Source organism: Drosophila eugracilis, unplaced genomic scaffold (genome assembly GCF_018153835.1).
Source record: "Drosophila eugracilis isolate 14026-0451.02 unplaced genomic scaffold, ASM1815383v1 contig_1873, whole genome shotgun sequence".
Taxonomy (NCBI): domain Eukaryota; kingdom Metazoa; phylum Arthropoda; class Insecta; order Diptera; family Drosophilidae; genus Drosophila; species Drosophila eugracilis.
In genome coordinates this window covers 386,338-405,931 of record NW_024572725.1, presented here as the reverse complement: position 1 = coordinate 405,931, position 19,594 = coordinate 386,338, and the positions used below count along the sequence as shown (strand labels likewise).

The following is a 19,594-nucleotide window of genomic DNA, read 5'->3' as shown; positions in this document are numbered from 1 at the left end:
CCAGTTAAAACAAGACGTCGACATGAGCATGGCCAGGGGCGTAACTTTTAATACTATCAGCGGGCGGCAGGGCCGGATTAACCGGAAAACTATCTGGGCCCAAAACGGAATAGAAAACCTGTGATAAAGTAAAGGTTTGATGGGCGGAGAGTTCTCTACTACTTTATTATAATGAATAAACAAGAAACCTGACTGCCTAAATACAACCTAAAGCGGTTAACTGTGAAACAATATTAACATTCGACTTTTCATTGTCTTATTAATTGAATTATACAATATCAAAAAACATTTATTTCGATTTATATTAATACCTATTGGAAACTCCGTAATAAGAAAATCTTTCAAAATGAAAACTTAGGACTTAAAACAAAAACATTTTCAAAGAGACTGCTCAAATTACTGTTTATTTTCTTTAAGATAATAACAATTAAAAAACAAAAGTTGATCGTTTTGTATGACTTTTGAAACCGCCTTATTTTTATTCCCAAAACTTCTAACAGAAACATTTATCAATCCCAGTTTGGAGCTCGCGTGTATAACAAAAATATTTTTGAAACCTTAACTTAGTATTTTGAAACTCTTAACAATATTAAATTCAAAAGGAGCTGGATAAGAAGGAACAATGGTAAACCTGAAAGTTGATTACAGAGCACTGCTGCTGTGACCTTCTACTCTGGCTGTAAATAATTAAGTGTTTGATTTGCCAAATTGGTAGATACAAAAACATGGTTCTTCTTAAAATTTATAAGAACTCCAAATGAGTAAATACAATTTCGCCATGGCTGAATAATTGGTCAAAATGAAGAATTGTTTTTACATATTTAATTCTTTAATTAATTCAAATTTTAAAATGTGAGATTAGTGATGTAACATAATATAATTAAGATATAAAGATAATCGCATTTCAATGATTTCCAATACTAACACTTTTCAAGATTAAAGATTCCAAAACAAATCTGCTTTAAAAATCGACCTTATAGATTTTTATAAAAGACAGACTAATATTAAATTAATTTTTGAAGATGTGTGATCGGTTTGGGAATCCCCTCCGACAACCCCTGATAATCCCCTTCAGATCAACACCAGCTCATTGCATAATTTTGACTCCGCACTTAGGTCTCCCATCTTGAGTCGCTGGCAATCCGCTCCTGACATGGCGACTAGCAAAAACAGAAAACGGGCAAACGAAGAACGAGAACGAGAAAATCTAAATGGAAACGGCAACTGCCAAAAACCGGTAGTGAATATACGTTATGTGGTATATGACTAACCCCCGAACCACTGAACCACTGATAAGGGCAGTCAGCCGGGGAAACCAGAAGAGTGAGCGAGACGACAGTGGCGGTACAAATGCAGCAAGCGAAAGAGAAGGCAAGACAGCAGTCTAACCTGAAAAGGGGGTGTGGCCTAAGGCCAGCGGTTGGACGGTCTGAAAGAAATCGGGTTCGGGCCAGTAATCAGTCACGACTTGGTTAGCGCGCAGGCAGCACGTCGTCGTCGCCATCGTCATCGGGAATCGTGTTTGCAGTTCGATAAAGATAAAACCCCAAACCGATAGCACTCGTCGCGTAAAATTCATAAAAATTGAACTTTTAAAGTATATATTTTGAAGAACTGTGTTGGAAAGTGAAGTGAAATAGAAGATATACCGGATATATCAGAGTTGGGCGAAAGTGCGGTTCCGGCTGGACAATATGATGGACGTAAGCAGCATGTACGGCAACCACCCGCACCACCACCACCCACATGCCAATGCCTACGATGGCTATAGCAGCACCACCGCGGCGGCTGCCAATGCCAGCAACTACTTTGCCCCGCAGCAACATCAGCACCATCTGCAGCAGCAGCAGCAGCAACATCAGCAGTTGCAGCAGCAACACCAGCAACATCTCACCTACAACGGCTATGAGAGTAGCTCTCCGGGCAACTACTACCCGCAGCAGCAGGCGCAGCTAACACCACCGCCCACCGGCAACCACCAGGTGGTGCAACAGCAGCAACAGCAACAGCAACCGCAGCAGCAGCAACAGCTCTATCCGCATTCGCATCTCTTTAGCCCAAGTGCGGCGGAGTATGGCATCACCACAAGCGCGGCCGCGGGAAATCCGGGCACCCCACTCCATCCCACTAGCCACTCTCCGGCGGATTCTTACTACGAAAGCGATTCGGTGCACTCCTACTATGCCACCGCCGCCGTGGCCACCGTTGCCCCACCCAGCAACAGTTCCCCTGTGACCGCCGCCAATGCAAATGTCACCAGCAACACGCAGCAGCAGCAGCAACAGGCAGCCATCATCAGCTCCGAGAACGGAATGATGTACACCAACCTGGACTGCATGTATCCCACGGCCCAGGCCCAGGCTCCGGTTCACGGATACGCCGGCCAGATCGAGGAGAAGTACGCAGCCGTGCTACATGCCAGTTATGCCCCTGGACTGGTGCTTGAGGATCAAGATCCCATGATGCAGCAGGCCACGCAGTCGCAGATGTGGCACCATCAGCAACACTTGGCCGGAGGCTATGCCCTGGATGCCATGGACTCGCTGGGTATGCATGCGCACATGCATCACGGCCTGGCCCACGGACACTTGGCCAACTTGGCCAGCAACTCGCACCAACAACACCCACAACTTCAGCAGCAACAGCAGCAGCAGGCACACCAGCAACAGCAACACCCGCCGAACCAATCGCCAGCGGCACAGCAGCAACAACACCAGAACTCCGTGTCTCCCAACGGCGGCATGAGTCGCCAGCAACGCGGCGGAGTGATCTCCCCCGGCAGCTCCACTTCCTCGTCCACCGCCTCCGCCTCGAATGGCACACATCCTGCCAGCTCACAATCAAAATCGCCAAATCATTCCAGCAGCATTCCCACCTACAAGTGGATGCAGCTCAAAAGGAATGTTCCCAAGCCTCAGGGTAAGTCGAAAGCTAAGGATTTAAGTTAAAAGAAGGAATTTTAATGTTTGGGGGAAAGCTTAACGTTCTTCAGAAGTCGGAAAATGGTTTACAATAATCGAAATTATGAAGAAGATGATGAATCAAACATAAACCCTTCCATTTCATAACTTTTTATCACCTACCTATCTCAAACACCTATTACTCCTATCGATAATTGGCAGAACTGGAAAACACAAGAATTGAATACAATTTCCATGCCAAAAAAGGAAATGCTCTTAAAAAATATATGTCTTATAGGTATCAGCATAGGGGAAGAAGAGAATGATTTTTACAAATTATAATTTTATTAGCATTTCTGTGGTATTTTTTCTAAAGAAGGGTCGTCGAACACAGCTGTATTCCCAATATAAGTAATGTTAATGAAGGATCTCCTGAATATAGGATTTGTGTTAAGTTTGTAGTTAATGCCTTTTCAAAATGTATATACGACCTAATTATTACTACTTGATATTCCCAGAGTCCCCAGACTGTCTTAAATTGTTAAAAACTCTTCACATTCTCACAATTGTTCATAGCCCGCTTACTAGAACTAACATAAACCAAGACAGAGGCTAATTAGGCAACGCCTCCGGCAATTACAAAACCTCATACTTGGCTTATAGCCATATTTAAGTTTTTAGCCTGTCTGACTAGAAGAAAAGTGTCAACTCAAGTGGTTGGCTCAATAGATCAGGTTCCTATAAGCTAATGCTTAAGATATATTTTTAGCTAATCGGACAGTAATTATGCAAACAAAAATATATACAGAATATTGTTTATTTTTAAAGAATGAGCCAAGGAAAGAAAACCAAGTAAATTTCGAAAATCATGAAACGATGACTTTCAAAACTGATTGACAGGCCAAGATACAAGAATCAGTCAAGCAGTGGAACGAGAAGAAGATGAATAAGAATGGGAATGATGTGACGTCGGGGGAGAGGATTAAATTAAATTAACAAAAAATTAAAAACCTTAATAAGTTCTTTAAATAGCCAACTAAGAAAGACTAAATTTAAAAATAGAAACATCATAAATGTGAACAATTAGCACTGCAGAAATATTAGCAAACTTACGCTGGATGCGTCAGACAGAATGTCAAGAAAGACGTCCAACTGGGAGCATGTCACCTAAAAATAAGAATGTCTCTTCAAATGCCAAAGATTTCCCCAAGCCCCGTTCTTCAGCCCCTCTCTACAGAATCTCAATTCTTCCCCACTCCACCTCTCATCATTTTCGCCTTCCTCTCGGACTCTCCTTTTGGCATATTTCTTGCATATTTCAGATAATTTTGTCAATGCCTGTGCAGTCAGTCAGGTTGTCACTTGTCACATTGCCGTGGCGTGGAGTTTTGTATCTCGGAATTAGCCAGCTAAGAAACTGTATGTGCCTCGATAAAACGATTCGAAAATCGTATAATGCGTACGATAAATAAAATGTTGATTATCCCAAAAGAGCAGCTGCCACTGAAAAAACCAGTATTTTTATTCATACCTCGTCAATTGCACAAAAATCGAGCGTAAGCTTTTAATTGCTTTTCTAAGAGTTAGAGGTCAGTCATAAAAATATATATAAAAAATATATTGAATGAGGTGTTTATGGTTTACCCTGAGCCTAAGATAATTGCTGGGAAAGGTAGTAGAACCAATTTGAGGCCAAATAATGTATGTAGTTTCTGAATATATAACTTTTGACGTTGCTAGCATTCTTTGAATGTTGAAAGTTTTCTGTTATTATTACCCTTTTGGAGTCAACAAATGATGATATTTATAAATAAATCATTAACTGATATTATTAATGATTAATTCCTTCATTCATTGCTGATGCTTTTTAATGGGACTTTATAAGGAAACATATTTAATCCTGTAGAGCTTAACTTTACATTTGATTCGCAATATCCTGCTACCCACATTTCAATATTCCACCAATCCATCCATCCATCCTCTCAAACCTGTTGACCAAATTCAGTCCGCTTATGAGCCTCCTGGTAATGCACTTAACCTGTTCATGAATCGGTTGCACAACTGACGTGATCACTGATATCGGAGCATCGAGCATCGGGCATCAGACCACTTACAGTTCAAACGTTAATCCCTTGGCTACACCAATAATCATACAAATATTTGCTTATTAATGCTGAAAAGTGTCATTTACATGCATCGTTTTCAATTAAACGACGCCACAGAGGCCCAAGTCGAACGCAGCCGATCTGAGATCCCAGATCGCCGATCCAAGATCCCCACGCGCCGCACCCAAAACCAACCCGAACCGAACGGCATCAAGACCCAAATACGATCCTCGAATGACGCGTGCAAGTGGAACCAGGCGCTAAGATGGGGAGCTAGGTGGGGCAGGGAGTGATAGGCTGCACGGAAAGAAAATTGATTAATTACAAAGATTAAATGATAGATTTGCATTGTATCGAAACTGGTATTACTTATCCTTGACTTCGGTAAACTTAAATTGCAACCTTAAAAACTCATAATAAATAGTATTCCGCTTTTCCTATCTGGAAACAGCCTAGAGTTGATCTTTTCATATCAAAGTAGCAATAGAAACCTCTGAAAATATACATTTTTAAAATCAAATTTCACGTTCTAAAACCTACATTTCGAATCTGAGTTTTTCTCGACGTGTTGCAGGGGCGACCGCAAGTCAAACAAACAATTAAAGCGTGCAGCCAGCGGTCGGGCGATGCAGCTCGAATCCAGAATGAAACTTGCAGCCAGGCGAGAGGGGGCATACATTGTGGGGGACAGGGGCTGCTCCTCGGCATGCCGAACTGGAACTGGAAGTCAAGTTGGCTGTCAGAAAAAATGATTATTTAAATAAGAGTCTCTCGTTTGAGCCTCACTGCAACCGAACTGTCACTGAGCAATGATCTGCTGCCTCGTGGCTCCCCTGGAATCCCCGGGATGTTGGATATTGGATGCTCGCTGTGAGCACATGCTTGGGTCCATCTGTCATGTCATCCATTTTCAGGCAGGGAAACAGCATAATCAGCAATCATGGTTATAAATGGTAGCATTCGACATATTGGCATTCACGCACATACCGACTGGATGTACGCTGACCAGTCCTCCGATTCAAAGAGTTCTCTAATGTGTTAATCAGCATTTTTCAATAACCAGACCACGATACCCGCAGTTGGAGCAGGAAGGAATATGGGAGCCTTGCCATTAAGATTAATGAACATTTTTACAGGGATTTGTCACTGACTAGGAATTGGTTTAAGATACACACGGACAGACACACGCACAGAACTTTCTATTTTTTCAGCCACCAATATCAATCAATGTGCGAAATCTCGAAAATACTTTTGACAAGATTATGATGGCACCTAGATAAAACTAAAATTAGCCAGAGTCAAACAAAATAAGCCAGGCAAGGGACCCAAAAACTTATCCATCATTCAAATGTCAGGGTTAAAGTATTTAGAACGCTTAGGAACTCAACACTGGCGTAAAAATGTGATTTTCAAGTTGGAAAAACTAAAACTTAGCATGCAAAAATGAAAATCAGCAATAGTAATAGATTTAACTTTAAACTGTAGTTTTTCGTTGTTATCTTCCAAATATCTATCCCCTATTAGCACCCAACTAGAGGCTTTACGACCTGATATAGTGATAATTTTGTTTACTTTTATTAGCCCAACATAATTGAAAAGTTCTAAAGAGGCGGGCCAGTTTTGGCCTTGTTGTGGCTGAACAGTTTAATTAATGCCTGGCAACTGGAAGTTCTGTTCGTGTTTTATTGTTTTTTAAACGATCTACCACTTTGTTCGGGAATCCGGCCCACTCCCCCGAGGGGCGGGTGGGAATTTCCACACGCAAAGCCACTGCTCAGAAAATATGAAATATGAAAATAGCTGACAAAAGTGAAGGAAACTCGAATTAACATAAATGTTGGTGGAAAAACGAAACATTGGAAAACTTTTGGCCAAAAGGCTGCAAAAGGTGTTTGTTCTCTGGGCCACTAGAAGTTCATGGGTCAGGGGAGTGGCAGTTGGGGGGCATTCGCTTGGGGTATTCAACATTTATTTGATGTGATGTTTTGATATTTCTTGACACCAACACGCGACGCGGCCCGAAGAGCGACGAATGTGCCACAATGAAAACGAAATGAATTAATTACGTGCATTTCAAAACAGAAATTGGTAAGATATATAAACCAACGAACGGCGGCCGGCGAACGGCGACTGAGAACCCCGAAACAAAGACCCCTGGACAAGAAATGAGGCAGACTATTTAAATGAAATGATATTGTGGATAGAAAAGTGACCACCAGGAATGCGAGATAACATCAAGCGCTTGCCCAAACCCAAACCCAAACCCAAGCCCAAGCCCAGCCGAACCGTACCAAACTGAACCTAACCGAACAGAACTGAGAGCTGAACCGGGAGCCCCGCCCGCTTGTCTGTCACCGACATCGTCATCGTCAGTGGCTCGGGTCTCTGCTCTGTGGTCCGTCACAGAGGCTAGTTAGTTGGAGATCGTAGCGTGAGCGATTCAGAATGGGAATTATGTCTTGTACTTATAAGAGGAATGATCATATAATGATCTATATTATACGTTAGAGTCTGATCACATACTGAAATATGTACCTTTGAAAACCGTTAAATTTACTTAGATTCTGCCTTGACTTAGATTATTTCGGATTATACGAAAACTTACTTAATTTAACGAGCCTTTGGTAAAAAGATAATGAAATTCTTTGAGAACTTACTGTTTTTGTAAATTACTTTACGATAAGATTTTTCAACACGAATTTCCCTATCACGCTCCCATCTCTATCTCAGGCTTTCGTATACCTCCTCCAACCTCAACCGAAAACCAAAAAAGGCCAAACCGGGGCCAAAAATGTATGGCATGTGTCGTGACAAATTTTGTCCGCTGGCGCGCGCTGAGTTAACATTTTTGAAAGCGTATTATTAAATTTCTTTCTTTCCCCTCTCTTTTTCATTTCTCCACACACCTCCATCAGGGTTAGGGGTCCCAGGCCAAGTCCAAGGGAAACCCCATAACCCGACAGGAGCCTAGCCTTGGCCTTTGAATTCTGTTCAGCCGATCAACGGATCGATTTGTTAGGCGATAAGCCGCGGTCAGTACTTACAGTAATTACCACTTAAGTGGGATAGGAGAGGGTCAGTCTTGGTTTCAAATCCCTATTGCACTCAAAAATTACCGCCACTGCTAACCGAACTCCGTCTGCACTGGCTCAGTGACATTTACACACCTAAAACGTCAGTTTTCATAAAGTTTGACTCGATTCCAGGCGAGTTTCTGGAGACAACATGAGAAGCACATTAGTCCAGTCCGCGTGACAGACACAGGTTTGCAGGTTTGGGAGAGCTGCTTTTAAGTATGAAAGGAGAAAGAGAAGTACAACACATATACGACCTATTAGTTACCTGATAGTGGGCTAGGCTTATGACATTTTAACAGATTTTAGTAGAAAAATGTCTGATGGTGAAAGAAGGATTTTTCAGGCATTTTGGTAAGAAAATATAGACCTACAGGACATTTGATGCTAATAATTGGTTACCAAAAGACACCGAACTTATATAATAATTTAAAACTTTAATTTATGACATAACTCAATACAGAAAAGAATGAATACATTAATCCCAGTCCCTTACGTTTTCTTCCTTTTGACTAGTAAAAAGAAAAAAGTTTAAACTTTTACCTTCCGATTAAAATTAAAAAAGACAATGAAAGCTTCAGTTAAAGCCATTAAAGTTTACAAAACCAAACTTATAATTATTTTAAATATTATAAAAATGTAGATCAAACCCACATTAACTGTTCGAAAATGTGTGACAAGCCAACCACCACCTCAAAGGATATCCCTTCAAGGGTGCGCGTTCGGTATTCTCGATGTCCTTCCTTGCGCTGTGTTATGTAATATCTAGCACAAATATACACACTGTGATGTGGGTATCTCTGGGTAGCGTGGAGTTGTTTGCCCAGAACGGACATTTGGTGCAAACAGTGCGCCAAAAGCGGAGGATACGGATATCTTATCTGATGTTTGCATTCGGTTGGCGTTGGGCCCAAGGCTTTCCTTCTGGCCACATCCATGGCGCCCCGTATTCCGTTTCCTTCAATCGACGTCGCTGCGTTGCCTTAATACTTTTCAAGTGTATAATTTAGTAAATTATATAAGTATCGCGTTACGTGCCCTGACACAAGTCCAAATACACTCAGCCAGCCCCCATCCACATTCGATATCGCCGATAAATGCGGCTCAATATCGTTAGGTTTTCGCCTTTGTTTTTCCTCCTTTTTTATTTGCAAAATTGCACAATGTCATCGCAGTCTTTCGATTTTCCACGGAACTTCGTTTCTGATATTCTGATAGGGTTATCAATACCTGGCTAATTGATTGTGATTTATTTGTGGCGGGCTTCAGCCCTGTCCTGCCCAAACTATATGTTATTTTTAAGTTGCTTATACTAAAAATAAATTTCCCCTGAAGTGGCAAGTCTAGGCGGGCAACTAAGTGGATTATCGTTTGCGGAACTGGTGAAGTAGGTTCATAATAAATGGGTTTATAAACTTAATGAACAAAAAATATATTTAAATATCTCTAAAAATAAGTCTATTACAACAAATAGAAGGCGGAAATTCAAGTTCAAGAACCCATTTCTTGGTAGGAAAGCCCCTTCCACTCAAATGGAGTTTCGTTGTAAGCGGCGGCAGCTAACAAAATACTTTGCGACCTAATGTATCATTTGACGAGACAAACGGTAGTCGGCCAACAAGTTAAGCTGTTCCCAAACTGATTTGCGGCCAAAATAAAATATAAAAAAGGCCAAAACAATGAGACAAATAGCTGGGGCAATGAAAACTTTTGCTCTGCGGTGCGCTTTGAATAGTTGGTCAAAAAGCTCGAGCATTTAGCAATTGATCTGCAAATCAAAGGGACCGCTCTGAGCCCCAAAGAGCTCTACAATTGTCTCGATTCCCCCAGTGTGCCGGTGCGCGAAGGTGATTTCATTCCAAAAATTCTCTCCATACCCTCGGACAGTAGATAAAATGGTAAACGAAAGCTGTCAATTTGAAGTCCCATTGTTGATTTCGATTATTGTTTCCAGTTTTACTGCTCTCGTTTTGGATTCCATTCGACGAGATATCAGGGCACATTAGGGAAGGTGTCCACTCCTCCGCTCCCAACTCCCGAAACACCCCACCAACCCGCAGATAACAACAATGGACAGCGGGCGGCTTTAAAGTGGACATTCTAGTGGCCAGGAAGGTATTAGCCATGAACGCTTGAACTTCAACTTGGCTGTCGATTTGATTTATTTAATTTTCATTTCGGCCGCGAACGAGGCCAGCTGATGGATGTATCCTATCTATCTGTTTTTAGACCAGGCTAGTAGAACAGAGGGCTGGTATTAGGGTATTAACTGTACGACCCCATTTGGGCTTAGTTTAGATTGAAGAGATTTGACTGGATGATGATTGAGAATTGATGGCCAGTATTGGAAGTAAAAGCTGTGGGAGAAATTAATTTAGGCTTTTATTTTAATCGATGATTAACGTGCCTAATTAATATCTATAATATTAACTAAAGTCTATATTTATTTAGAACATTTATTTACAGAAATGAACAGGAAGACCTGATAGTTCACTTTCAATTCCTAGAAATTTCAAAATAATATTACAGTTCATGATTAGATGTTGTGATCACCTAACTTTTCGTCCGCTTCCCTCGAGTATAAGGCTCAAAAGAAAGTATTCTAATCGTCCGTAAAGTCAAACATGCAGAATTAAAGAAAATAAAAGTTGATTTATGACTTCAATATTTATTATTGCTAAATAATTTAATCTATATTCATGGATATATGTACCATGGTACCATATACCATATAAAAGTTCTTTCCATGTTTATTTCTTTAAACCAAAAATGGCTTAAAATAAAATTTAGCTCCGTTCTATTAACTAACAGACTTTGAACCTCATGATTCACGATTTCATGCCCAAGTAATTCCTAAGCCTCGTAACACTTGTCTATGACAGTTCCAATCCAAGGACAAGCAAAAGAAAACATGGAAAATAAACAAGAAAATTAAAATCTCAATTTTGTAAGAACGGCTAAGCAAAAAATACACAGAGAAAGAAAAAATGATTTATTATATAGAAATTATCTCATGTAAACAAGTCAAGTCAGTTGCCAGTTTGGCTAATGCCACTTGTCCCAGCGGAGGCCCCATAAACCGCCGCGGCAGTCAGTAAAATTTGTTAATTTGTCTAATGAAAATTTTATATGCTGTTTTTGTGGCAGAGGGGTTGTGGGGGAAGGTGTTCCTCGGGAAAATCCAAAGTAAACCCGAGGCCTACGACAGCTACGGGCTACGGGCTACGGGCTACGGGTTGTATTGAAGGCGACAGTCTGAAGTCTGAGGCTCGGCGTCTTGTCTGCACGAATTTCCACGGCAGGCACGAAGATTGATGATGACATTAGCATCATTGTCGAAAAATATTTCTTTTAAAGTCAGCCAAAAGGACCAAAGCAGCAACCTTTTTCCTTGCCAGCCACTCGAGAGGCAAAATATTTTGAAATTTGTTTTGTTGACATTTTAATTTGCAAATACTTGGTGTGTGCGAATATGTGGGAACGAATGGAGCATTAATTGAATTAAATCATCAAAAAGTGGAGGACCGGTTAGGGATGGGGCGGGGCCATGTCAAGTGGAGCCACTCAAAGTGTTGACTGTCAGCCACACGCACACCCAACTGGAGTATATAGATATATATATATATATATCTTTGAGTGCCAACCCACATTTCAGTTTCTTGTTTTTTTTTTTTTGGCATTTGGCAGCCATTTTTATTTGAGCGTTTTTCCTCTTCTTCCTATGCTTTCTTAGACCCTATCAAACACCCTTATTTTCCTTACTTCAACAGCTCTCCTCGGAAAATGTACGAGTACTTCTGTACGAATACAAAAAGGGAAACTATGGACATCCACACATCTGCACATGTGTTCGTGCATTTTCGTCTGGTGATCCGTCATCTTGTCAGAATGTATTATTCGAATTAAGATTTTACTTTTTTCTGCTGCTGCTGCTGCTGCTGCTGCCATTGAATTGAATTAACACACGACCGAAAGAGCAGCTGTAACTCACACAAATGAGAAACCTACCCCCTTCCCCATCCACACCCACCCCCCGGAATCAGTATTTTCACTTACTCACTTCTATTTTTGTGAGCAAATCAAAGCACTTTAGCCCAAGTTTTAAAAATAAACGCCCACCAACAAAAAGTTACCCCTAAAAATGGTTTTTACCTGGAATTACTATCTAGGAAAGCTACTCCAGCCTACTATCGCCAAAACATGGAAAGATAATCTTCCAAATAGTTGTCACATTTAACTAACTAACTTGTATGTTAACCATTATGTATTATCGATGAATGCTGAAAGTCATCGAAATTCAAGTAAAAATATAAAATCTAATGGCATGGATAAGTGATTTATAGTATTAGCACTCTTATATTCATGTTAAAAACAATCATATTTTAATAATTTTTTCTAACTACTTTATTATTCTATATCTTGAATATGTATAAAGCTAGCATATTGCCCGATTGAGCTATATAATAAAATATCGTCTGATATTGAAGCAAACTCTTGACACTTCTGGATCAAAATCATAGCCGTATCCCACTCACTAACCTTAAAGAACTATCGATGAATGCTTTTCCTGAAGGGTTTCCCAACTTTGAATCTCTAAGCGCAAAAGCGCATCTCTAATTCGCCCAAGTTTTCTATCTTGTTGGCAATGCCGTTGCATCGGCATACCTACCCACTTCAGCACTAATAGCAGTAATAGCAGTAATCAGTAATTTTGCAATTGAAAAGAATAAAATCATACATAAGCCTAACACCTTGAATAATAGAAATGAATGAACTTTATTAAACAAACTCCTATCTTATTGGCATCTTTTACTACTTCTGCTTTAAACTGATCGCCAAATCCTTTCCAATATATCATAGCTATACCCTTTAAGCCCCCTTTTAATCCAAAGACCTGGCCGTACCGCGATCACCTCTCTGCAACATGCCTAATTTAATTTTCTCCCCCAAACAGAAATTTCTTATCGCGAAAAACCAAAAACAAAATATGTACAAATAATGTCTAGAATTTTGATTTTCGGGACTATCAGATGGCTACCGGAATTCAGCGTAATCTAAAGAACAGAAAATAAAAGTAAAATAAACAGAAAACAGTAGCCAAAACGCTGCTATTAAGATAACACAAATATGTGCATTCGAGTATCTGTGTAAATATTTAAATCGAGTTTAGAGTTGTTGTTGTTGCTGTTGCTGTTGTGTGTGACGGCGACATAATTTTCCGAAAGGTAAACACAGCCGATTGAGATGTTTGATAACGAATTGAAAACTTCTTCCGGGGCGACAGAAGAGACAGTTAACAAGATTAGGAAAATGTTGCTCGGGCGCCAGCTGAGACATTTTCCAATACCCCGAGGTATTGGTTAATATCTGACTCAGACAAGCAGCCAGATATTGCTTTCTTTCCAGCTATTATTTGGGATTTCTTTCAAAAACCTCGAACCCTTTGTGTCGAACAATTTCCATGTGTGTTAGACATCGTGACTAATAAGCAGCGGGACGTCAGCTATGCCCATACAAAACTTTCAATTAAACTGGAAAACTTTACCTCACCTTGGCAGCGAGTCGGGGCGATACTTGGGGATCTTTTGGGGAACGATGATCTGTAGATACAATTATGGGAATTCGGTTTTTGTGCATTTCACGATTCGTGTTTGAAATGTTTAGCAAGAAAGCAAGATACCAGATACCCAGATACGACTGCATCATCGCATGACATGTGGAAAAAGTCACGGGTTGACAGGCGGCCAATAAAACTGACAGAATGAATGGACATGGCTCGTGGATTTCGGACGGGATTAAGGCAGTTTAGTCAAGTCAGAGTCCGAGTCCGAGGGTCCCAACTCCGGGACTCTGAAATGCCAAAGAGTGTTGACTGTGCCTAATTAGCTGGGTCAACCCTCACCCTCCCCCGAAAAGGGTTTTCCACAGAGATTGCCAACTTAATTAGTGCCGACTGACCTCTGGCCAGTGAAGTTTGAACATCTGTCCCGCCGTCAAAGGGCACATAATACAGCCTCTGTTGATTGCAAAATATTATGTTCTATATTAGATTTCTGGTTCCATGCGATTGCGGGGGCCATAAATTACCCGCAGGTGATCAATCACATCGTCACCAAAGCCACCGATCGTCAGCATATTTTTGGTCAACTTTTCGTGCAGTTTTATGGCCCCTAGATTAGGGCAACAGAATCGGTTCTCGAAAGTTTCGCCACATGTGACGTTGATGTTGAAGTTGTGTTTAATCAACAATTAAAACAATTTACTTTTAATTGAAATATAATTTTCTATTTGCACTCGAATTAAATATTATTATCAATTGAGCCGCCGGCCAGACGGCGTTCCACGCACTCCGTCAGTTTAGTTCTCCGGTCTCCGGTCTCCGGTCTACGGCCACAGGCCCACTTAATCTCCCCGAAACGGACCCCATGTAATGCCACCCGGGATCACAGATTGCCAGCGAGTGTGTGAATGTGGGCGAGTGGGGGATCTCCGTAAAGTGGCAGTGGCGCCTGCATAATAGAAATGATAATATCATTATATCATATCAAAATGGCCGTCCTCCAGTGGATGATTCACTGCCCCAGCGAACTGTACTTGAAGCGTGGAATTCAAGGGCAGAGAGTAGTCCTATTGCTAGTAATGGGGAAATAGGTAAAGGTTAATAAAAATTATACAAGTTAATCCGAAGAGTTAAGCAAAATATTAATCGAAATATATTCAAAAAAAAGGGTTTTCTTAAAGTAATGGTATAATTACACCAACTAAATAGTTAATGTTGAAAACATATTTAGATTTCCCAAATCTTATATTTTCATGGAGAACTTCCATCGTACAGTTAACATCCAAGAATCCTACTTTATAAATCAGCATTAATAAATTCGAAGCTTTTTACTCCCTAGATTAACCTCTTTCAATATTGTATATAATCTGACAATTCCTTTTAGGAGTTTCCACAATAAAGGCCTCCTTTGATTTGGCTTTCACAATCACAGTTTACTGTGAATCTTTCCAAGATTTCCCCCAGCCAGTTTTTCACATGAGAACTCTGCGATGAACGATAGAAGATATGCAAAAGTCAACAAACGTGTGACTGGGTTAAACCTGCAACTATAATTACCGCTAGTTGAGATGTTATCAAATTTCATCGACTCTGTGTGGCGCCCCTAACTGTTGCACTTACCTCCGCTTCTTGCCCTGCCCGGCTCATCCGCACCCTTCGTAAAATTCTGCAGCAGCGACTCTGGCTGTTTACATTGATTGTCAACAGTGTCACTTAAGCGCCATGGTGCCAGCCCACTGTCCCACCCACCCCCTTGGAATGGCCTTCACCAGGGAGGGGTGGTGGTGGCCCTGTTAGTTACGGAGTTTCCCTACTCTCCACTGCACCACCAGCCACCGCTCTCCTCATCTCCCGACGCAACCATTCGGAGTAGTGAAGTGGAAGCGATCCCCCGATAATGCTCTCTAAAACTAATATTACAAAGTAGATATCGTTTGGCGCCGGACAAAAGCGACAGTGCCGCCAACTGGCCGCGACATGTTTGACAACCCGAGCGACACCAGCAGCGGCTGAGCAGCGCCAGCCGTGCCACTAACAGAGGCCGCCCCGTGCCACAGTGAAGCCAGAGATAGGAGCAAGACAAATGGGACTTTGGTATTTTTGGAATATCCTTGATACAAAATCAGGACGTAGCTCTCTAGCTTAATGTTTAACAAGATTTTTAGAAGATATCTTTAATTAAAAATTGTCTAAAATATATGATCTTATGATGATGTACCTTCAAAGCTAGACATAATATTATCATTGTTATGTATACGTATATGATTTATGAAACTGAGTTATTAACAATGCCCACAGCACTGTTCGACGATTGGCAGCAGCATATTGATAACCTAACCGGAATGCAGTAACTCTCGGCTGTCACTGTCTTTGCTGCTGTTACTGCTACCGTGAATGGGAATGTGAAGGTGATTACGATTGTGACTGCGACTGTGGCAGTGGTAGTGGCGGTGCAACTGCAACTGCCGCGGCAGCGTTTGCTTAGTTTTGTTTGCCTGTTTGCGGGAAAATTCAAATGCAGCCCAGGCCACTCGGCGCGGTAATCCTGGGGCTTGTTTTCTTAGACATTCCTGTGTGCATTACGATAGGAGGGTTTCCAGTCCAGTCCGACTTGGCACTTATCGATGGATCCGAGCAAACAGTTCCCAAATCCCCGAAAGGTGCAAGCCAGCTACTGTGCGGATATTTCGATTGGATGCCAATTTGGGTATTTGGGTATCGGTGGCACTTAGAGGAGCAGTCATAAATTCATCACTCATTCGGCTCTGTAAAACTTATTTATTGCCCATGGCTTCTGGGCCATGATTTATTGCACTCAAAGTGGCCTGCCAATTGCCTAAAAAACTGTTAAACCAACTCGATAACTAAACGGGATCCGGCATTTAATATTAATATGGCCACCGATCGGCACCTTTCAACTCGATCGCCCTAAGGAGCCTCTTGATGGTCGCATAATGCTTATTAATTGATTTGTGCTCTTGGAATGTTCTTTAAGATTTATGATTGTGTTAAAAGGTTTTTTATGGTTTTCCACAGCTATTTATACACCCTGCTACTGGTGGCTCCATAAATTTGATATCAGCTTAAATTTCCATTTCTTATAACATACCCAATGTAACACCTGTAAATTGGTCAACCATAGAAGCCACATAAGAACATTCATCCCCTTTCCAACCAATCTTGAAGACATTTCCGGACTAACAAGGAATCCCAAATCCCAAATCCCAGGCAAACCCACAAATCTAATAATTCCTGAACCTCCCACAAATTAAAGTGAGAGTTAAGATCAAACTCGGAGTTAGAATGCCCGCTGTCAGGATAATCCCAATATTTTCAAACAAACCTATTGAGCCCATTAAATCCTTCTATGGAAAGGTATTTGGCCAAAAGGAATTATTTTCATCATCGTCGGCTTTAGCCACGGGGCGCATGTCAAATTATGAATAAAATGCAAAATCACGCAAACGAGCCAAAAGTCAAATGGAAAGGAGAGAGTTTGGGGTAGGGGATGGATGAGCAGGCGAGGGTCGAAAGTCTCACAATGATTAGCTGCGACAGCTAAAGATCAGCGTTAAGGGATCGGACGATCCCTGCCCAAACCTCACTCCCTTAGCCACAACCAAAACAAAGACTGGCATATAAACCAATACTACACTGAAGAAAATGCTTTGTTGTATTCATGGCAATTATAATACTAATACTATATTTATTTAGAACTTTATATTAGTCAGTTTATAGTTAGAGTCCCTCTTTACTCAAGTAATATCTTTAGGGCTGGACTCTAAAAAGCCCCATATTGACGATAAAAATACTTTATATAAACTTCTTATCTGAACATTTATCAAAAATGTTTTCCAATTTTGTCCAGTGTATCTCACTACTCTCTTCCCTTTCTTCCTTGCAGCTCCGAAACTACCTGCCAGCGGGACTGCCAGCATACACGACTACCAGATGAATGGACAGCTGGACATGTGCCGTGGCGGAGGAGGCGGAGGCAGCGGCGTCGTGAGCGGTCCTTTGGGCGTTGGGGGCAACGGATCCTCGGGGATCGGAGGCGTCTTGGCCGTGCAGAACTCCCTGATGATGGCCAACAATGCGGCGGCAGGCGGTGCCCATCCCAATGGCATGGGTGTAGGTGTGGGCCTGGGCAACGGATCCGGAACTGTACTGAGCAGCTGCAGCCTCTCCAGCAACACCAACAACTCCGGCCGGACAAACTTCACAAACAAGCAGCTAACCGAACTGGAGAAGGAGTTCCACTTCAATCGCTACTTGACGCGGGCACGACGCATCGAAATCGCGAATACGCTGCAGCTAAACGAAACTCAGGTGAGGAATTTAGCTTTTCTTTTAAATTAAAACTAGGTGATAGGAAAATAAAAAAAATTACTTTCGATTTCAATAAATTTATATTATAAAGAAGCCAGAAAATTGGAAGAGATTCATACGAATTTAATTTAAATGTTTAATAAGAGAATAATAATTACTTTTCCAGAGAATGCTTATAAAGAAATAGAAAAAGTGAGAAATATATGTAATGAATTAACTTATGTTATCTAAATTCAATCATAATGATTAAAAATGATTTTGTTAAAGGATCATCCAATGTTACATTTCATACTCAAAAACAATCTTAAACAAAACAGAAAGTTTAATATCATTCAACGTTCCTACCAATAAAAATAAATATTCGTTTTTAATATTAATAGTTTTTGAGCTAATTTATTATGTTATTAAACCTTTAACTTACAGATTATAATTTATAAACTTGACTTATAAGTTTTACCCTCGTTTATTGCAGGTCAAGATTTGGTTCCAGAACCGCCGGATGAAGCAGAAGAAGAGGGTGAAGGAAGGACTCATTCCAGCGGACATCCTAACGCAGCAGCACTCGACGCCCGTGATCAGCGAGAAACCACCACAGCAGCAGCAACAACAACCGTCGGAGTTGCAGATGAAGCCGCAGGGCAGCGATCTGGGCGGGAATGAAATGGCCACAAGAGGATCTTCGTCACCTTCGACAACCTTAACACTAACGGCACCGACAACCAAACAAAGTTGAACGGCTTTCTGCGTTGTTAGTTGCCATTGTTATACCATTGTTGTTGTTGCCGCCAAAATATTGACGCATTTCGTTGTGATAAATTAATAGAGAATGCACAAAAGATCAGAACTAAACTATAAGAAAAATACAATAATTAAATAATCATTATGCCATACACGTAGCAAATTGAGAATGTAAAACCATGCAAGCAAAATCTGTAATCAAACGCTAGGAACTTGTGGAATCGAGGTGCCATATTCATCTAGGGGCTGTAAATATTTAAACTAACATTTCGCATTGCCGCAGCTGAAGTTGGTTAGCATAAACTAGCATTAACTAAACTCAGGGTTATTTAAAAAAAATATTTACTTAAACTTACTTAAAGGCACGCAGAGCAATTGACAAAATACGAATACAAACGGAATCAAAACGAAAATCCAAAACTAAAATACTTAAAACTTTACAAGAACGATACCAAGTAGAACCCCTAGAGTACACCCATCACCACTCGTCTGTAGTATTATTAGCTAAGTTTTAGGATGCCGAGTTATTCGTTTTGTGCTAGAAAGTAATCAGTAAAACAATCTTGATGTATGTACGTCTGTATATTTAATCTAGTCCTAATTGTAATATAATTATAACTGTACAACACATTTATGAATAAACAATAAACGAACCCCGATTGCAAATTGTTAATAAACAATGTGGTCAACTTATTCCGAACGTGGGAACTTCAAAGCTAAATCTCAGACGAATAGGTCAAAAACTATTTCCAAGTAAACTAACATTCGACTGGGAAATCGTGGTGGAAAATGGCATACGCCAAAACAGCCTTCAAGCCATAAAATTCCTAGGATATCTTGATTAATTGGAAAACAAACCCCAGTTATCATATGCAAATCTATCTTGGT

General features: G+C 40.9%; 1 protein-coding gene across 1 annotated transcript; it reads left to right on the top strand.

Moving 5' to 3' along the window:
• Positions 1–1,474: 1,474 nt before the first annotated feature.
• LOC108116145 (homeotic protein labial) lies at positions 1,475–19,377 on the top strand. Its single transcript, XM_017227881.2, has 3 exons — positions 1,475–2,919; positions 17,544–17,968; positions 18,441–19,377. Exons 1-3 carry the CDS (start codon positions 1,695–1,697, stop codon positions 18,699–18,701), a joined length of 1,911 nt encoding a protein of 636 aa, XP_017083370.2. The 5' UTR covers positions 1,475–1,694; the 3' UTR covers positions 18,702–19,377.
• The last annotated feature ends 217 nt before the right edge of the window (positions 19,378–19,594 follow it).

Excerpts from the sequence above, each read along its gene's own strand:
- LOC108116145 (XM_017227881.2), top strand. The coding sequence starts at position 1,695 with ATGATGGACGTAAGCAGCATGTACGGCAACCACCCGCACCACCACCAC. Across the intron at positions 2,920-17,543 it reads GAATGTTCCCAAGCCTCAGG|CTCCGAAACTACCTGCCAGC; the intron begins GTAAGTCGAAAG and ends TCTTCCTTGCAG. Across the intron at positions 17,969-18,440 it reads TGCAGCTAAACGAAACTCAG|GTCAAGATTTGGTTCCAGAA; the intron begins GTGAGGAATTTA and ends CGTTTATTGCAG.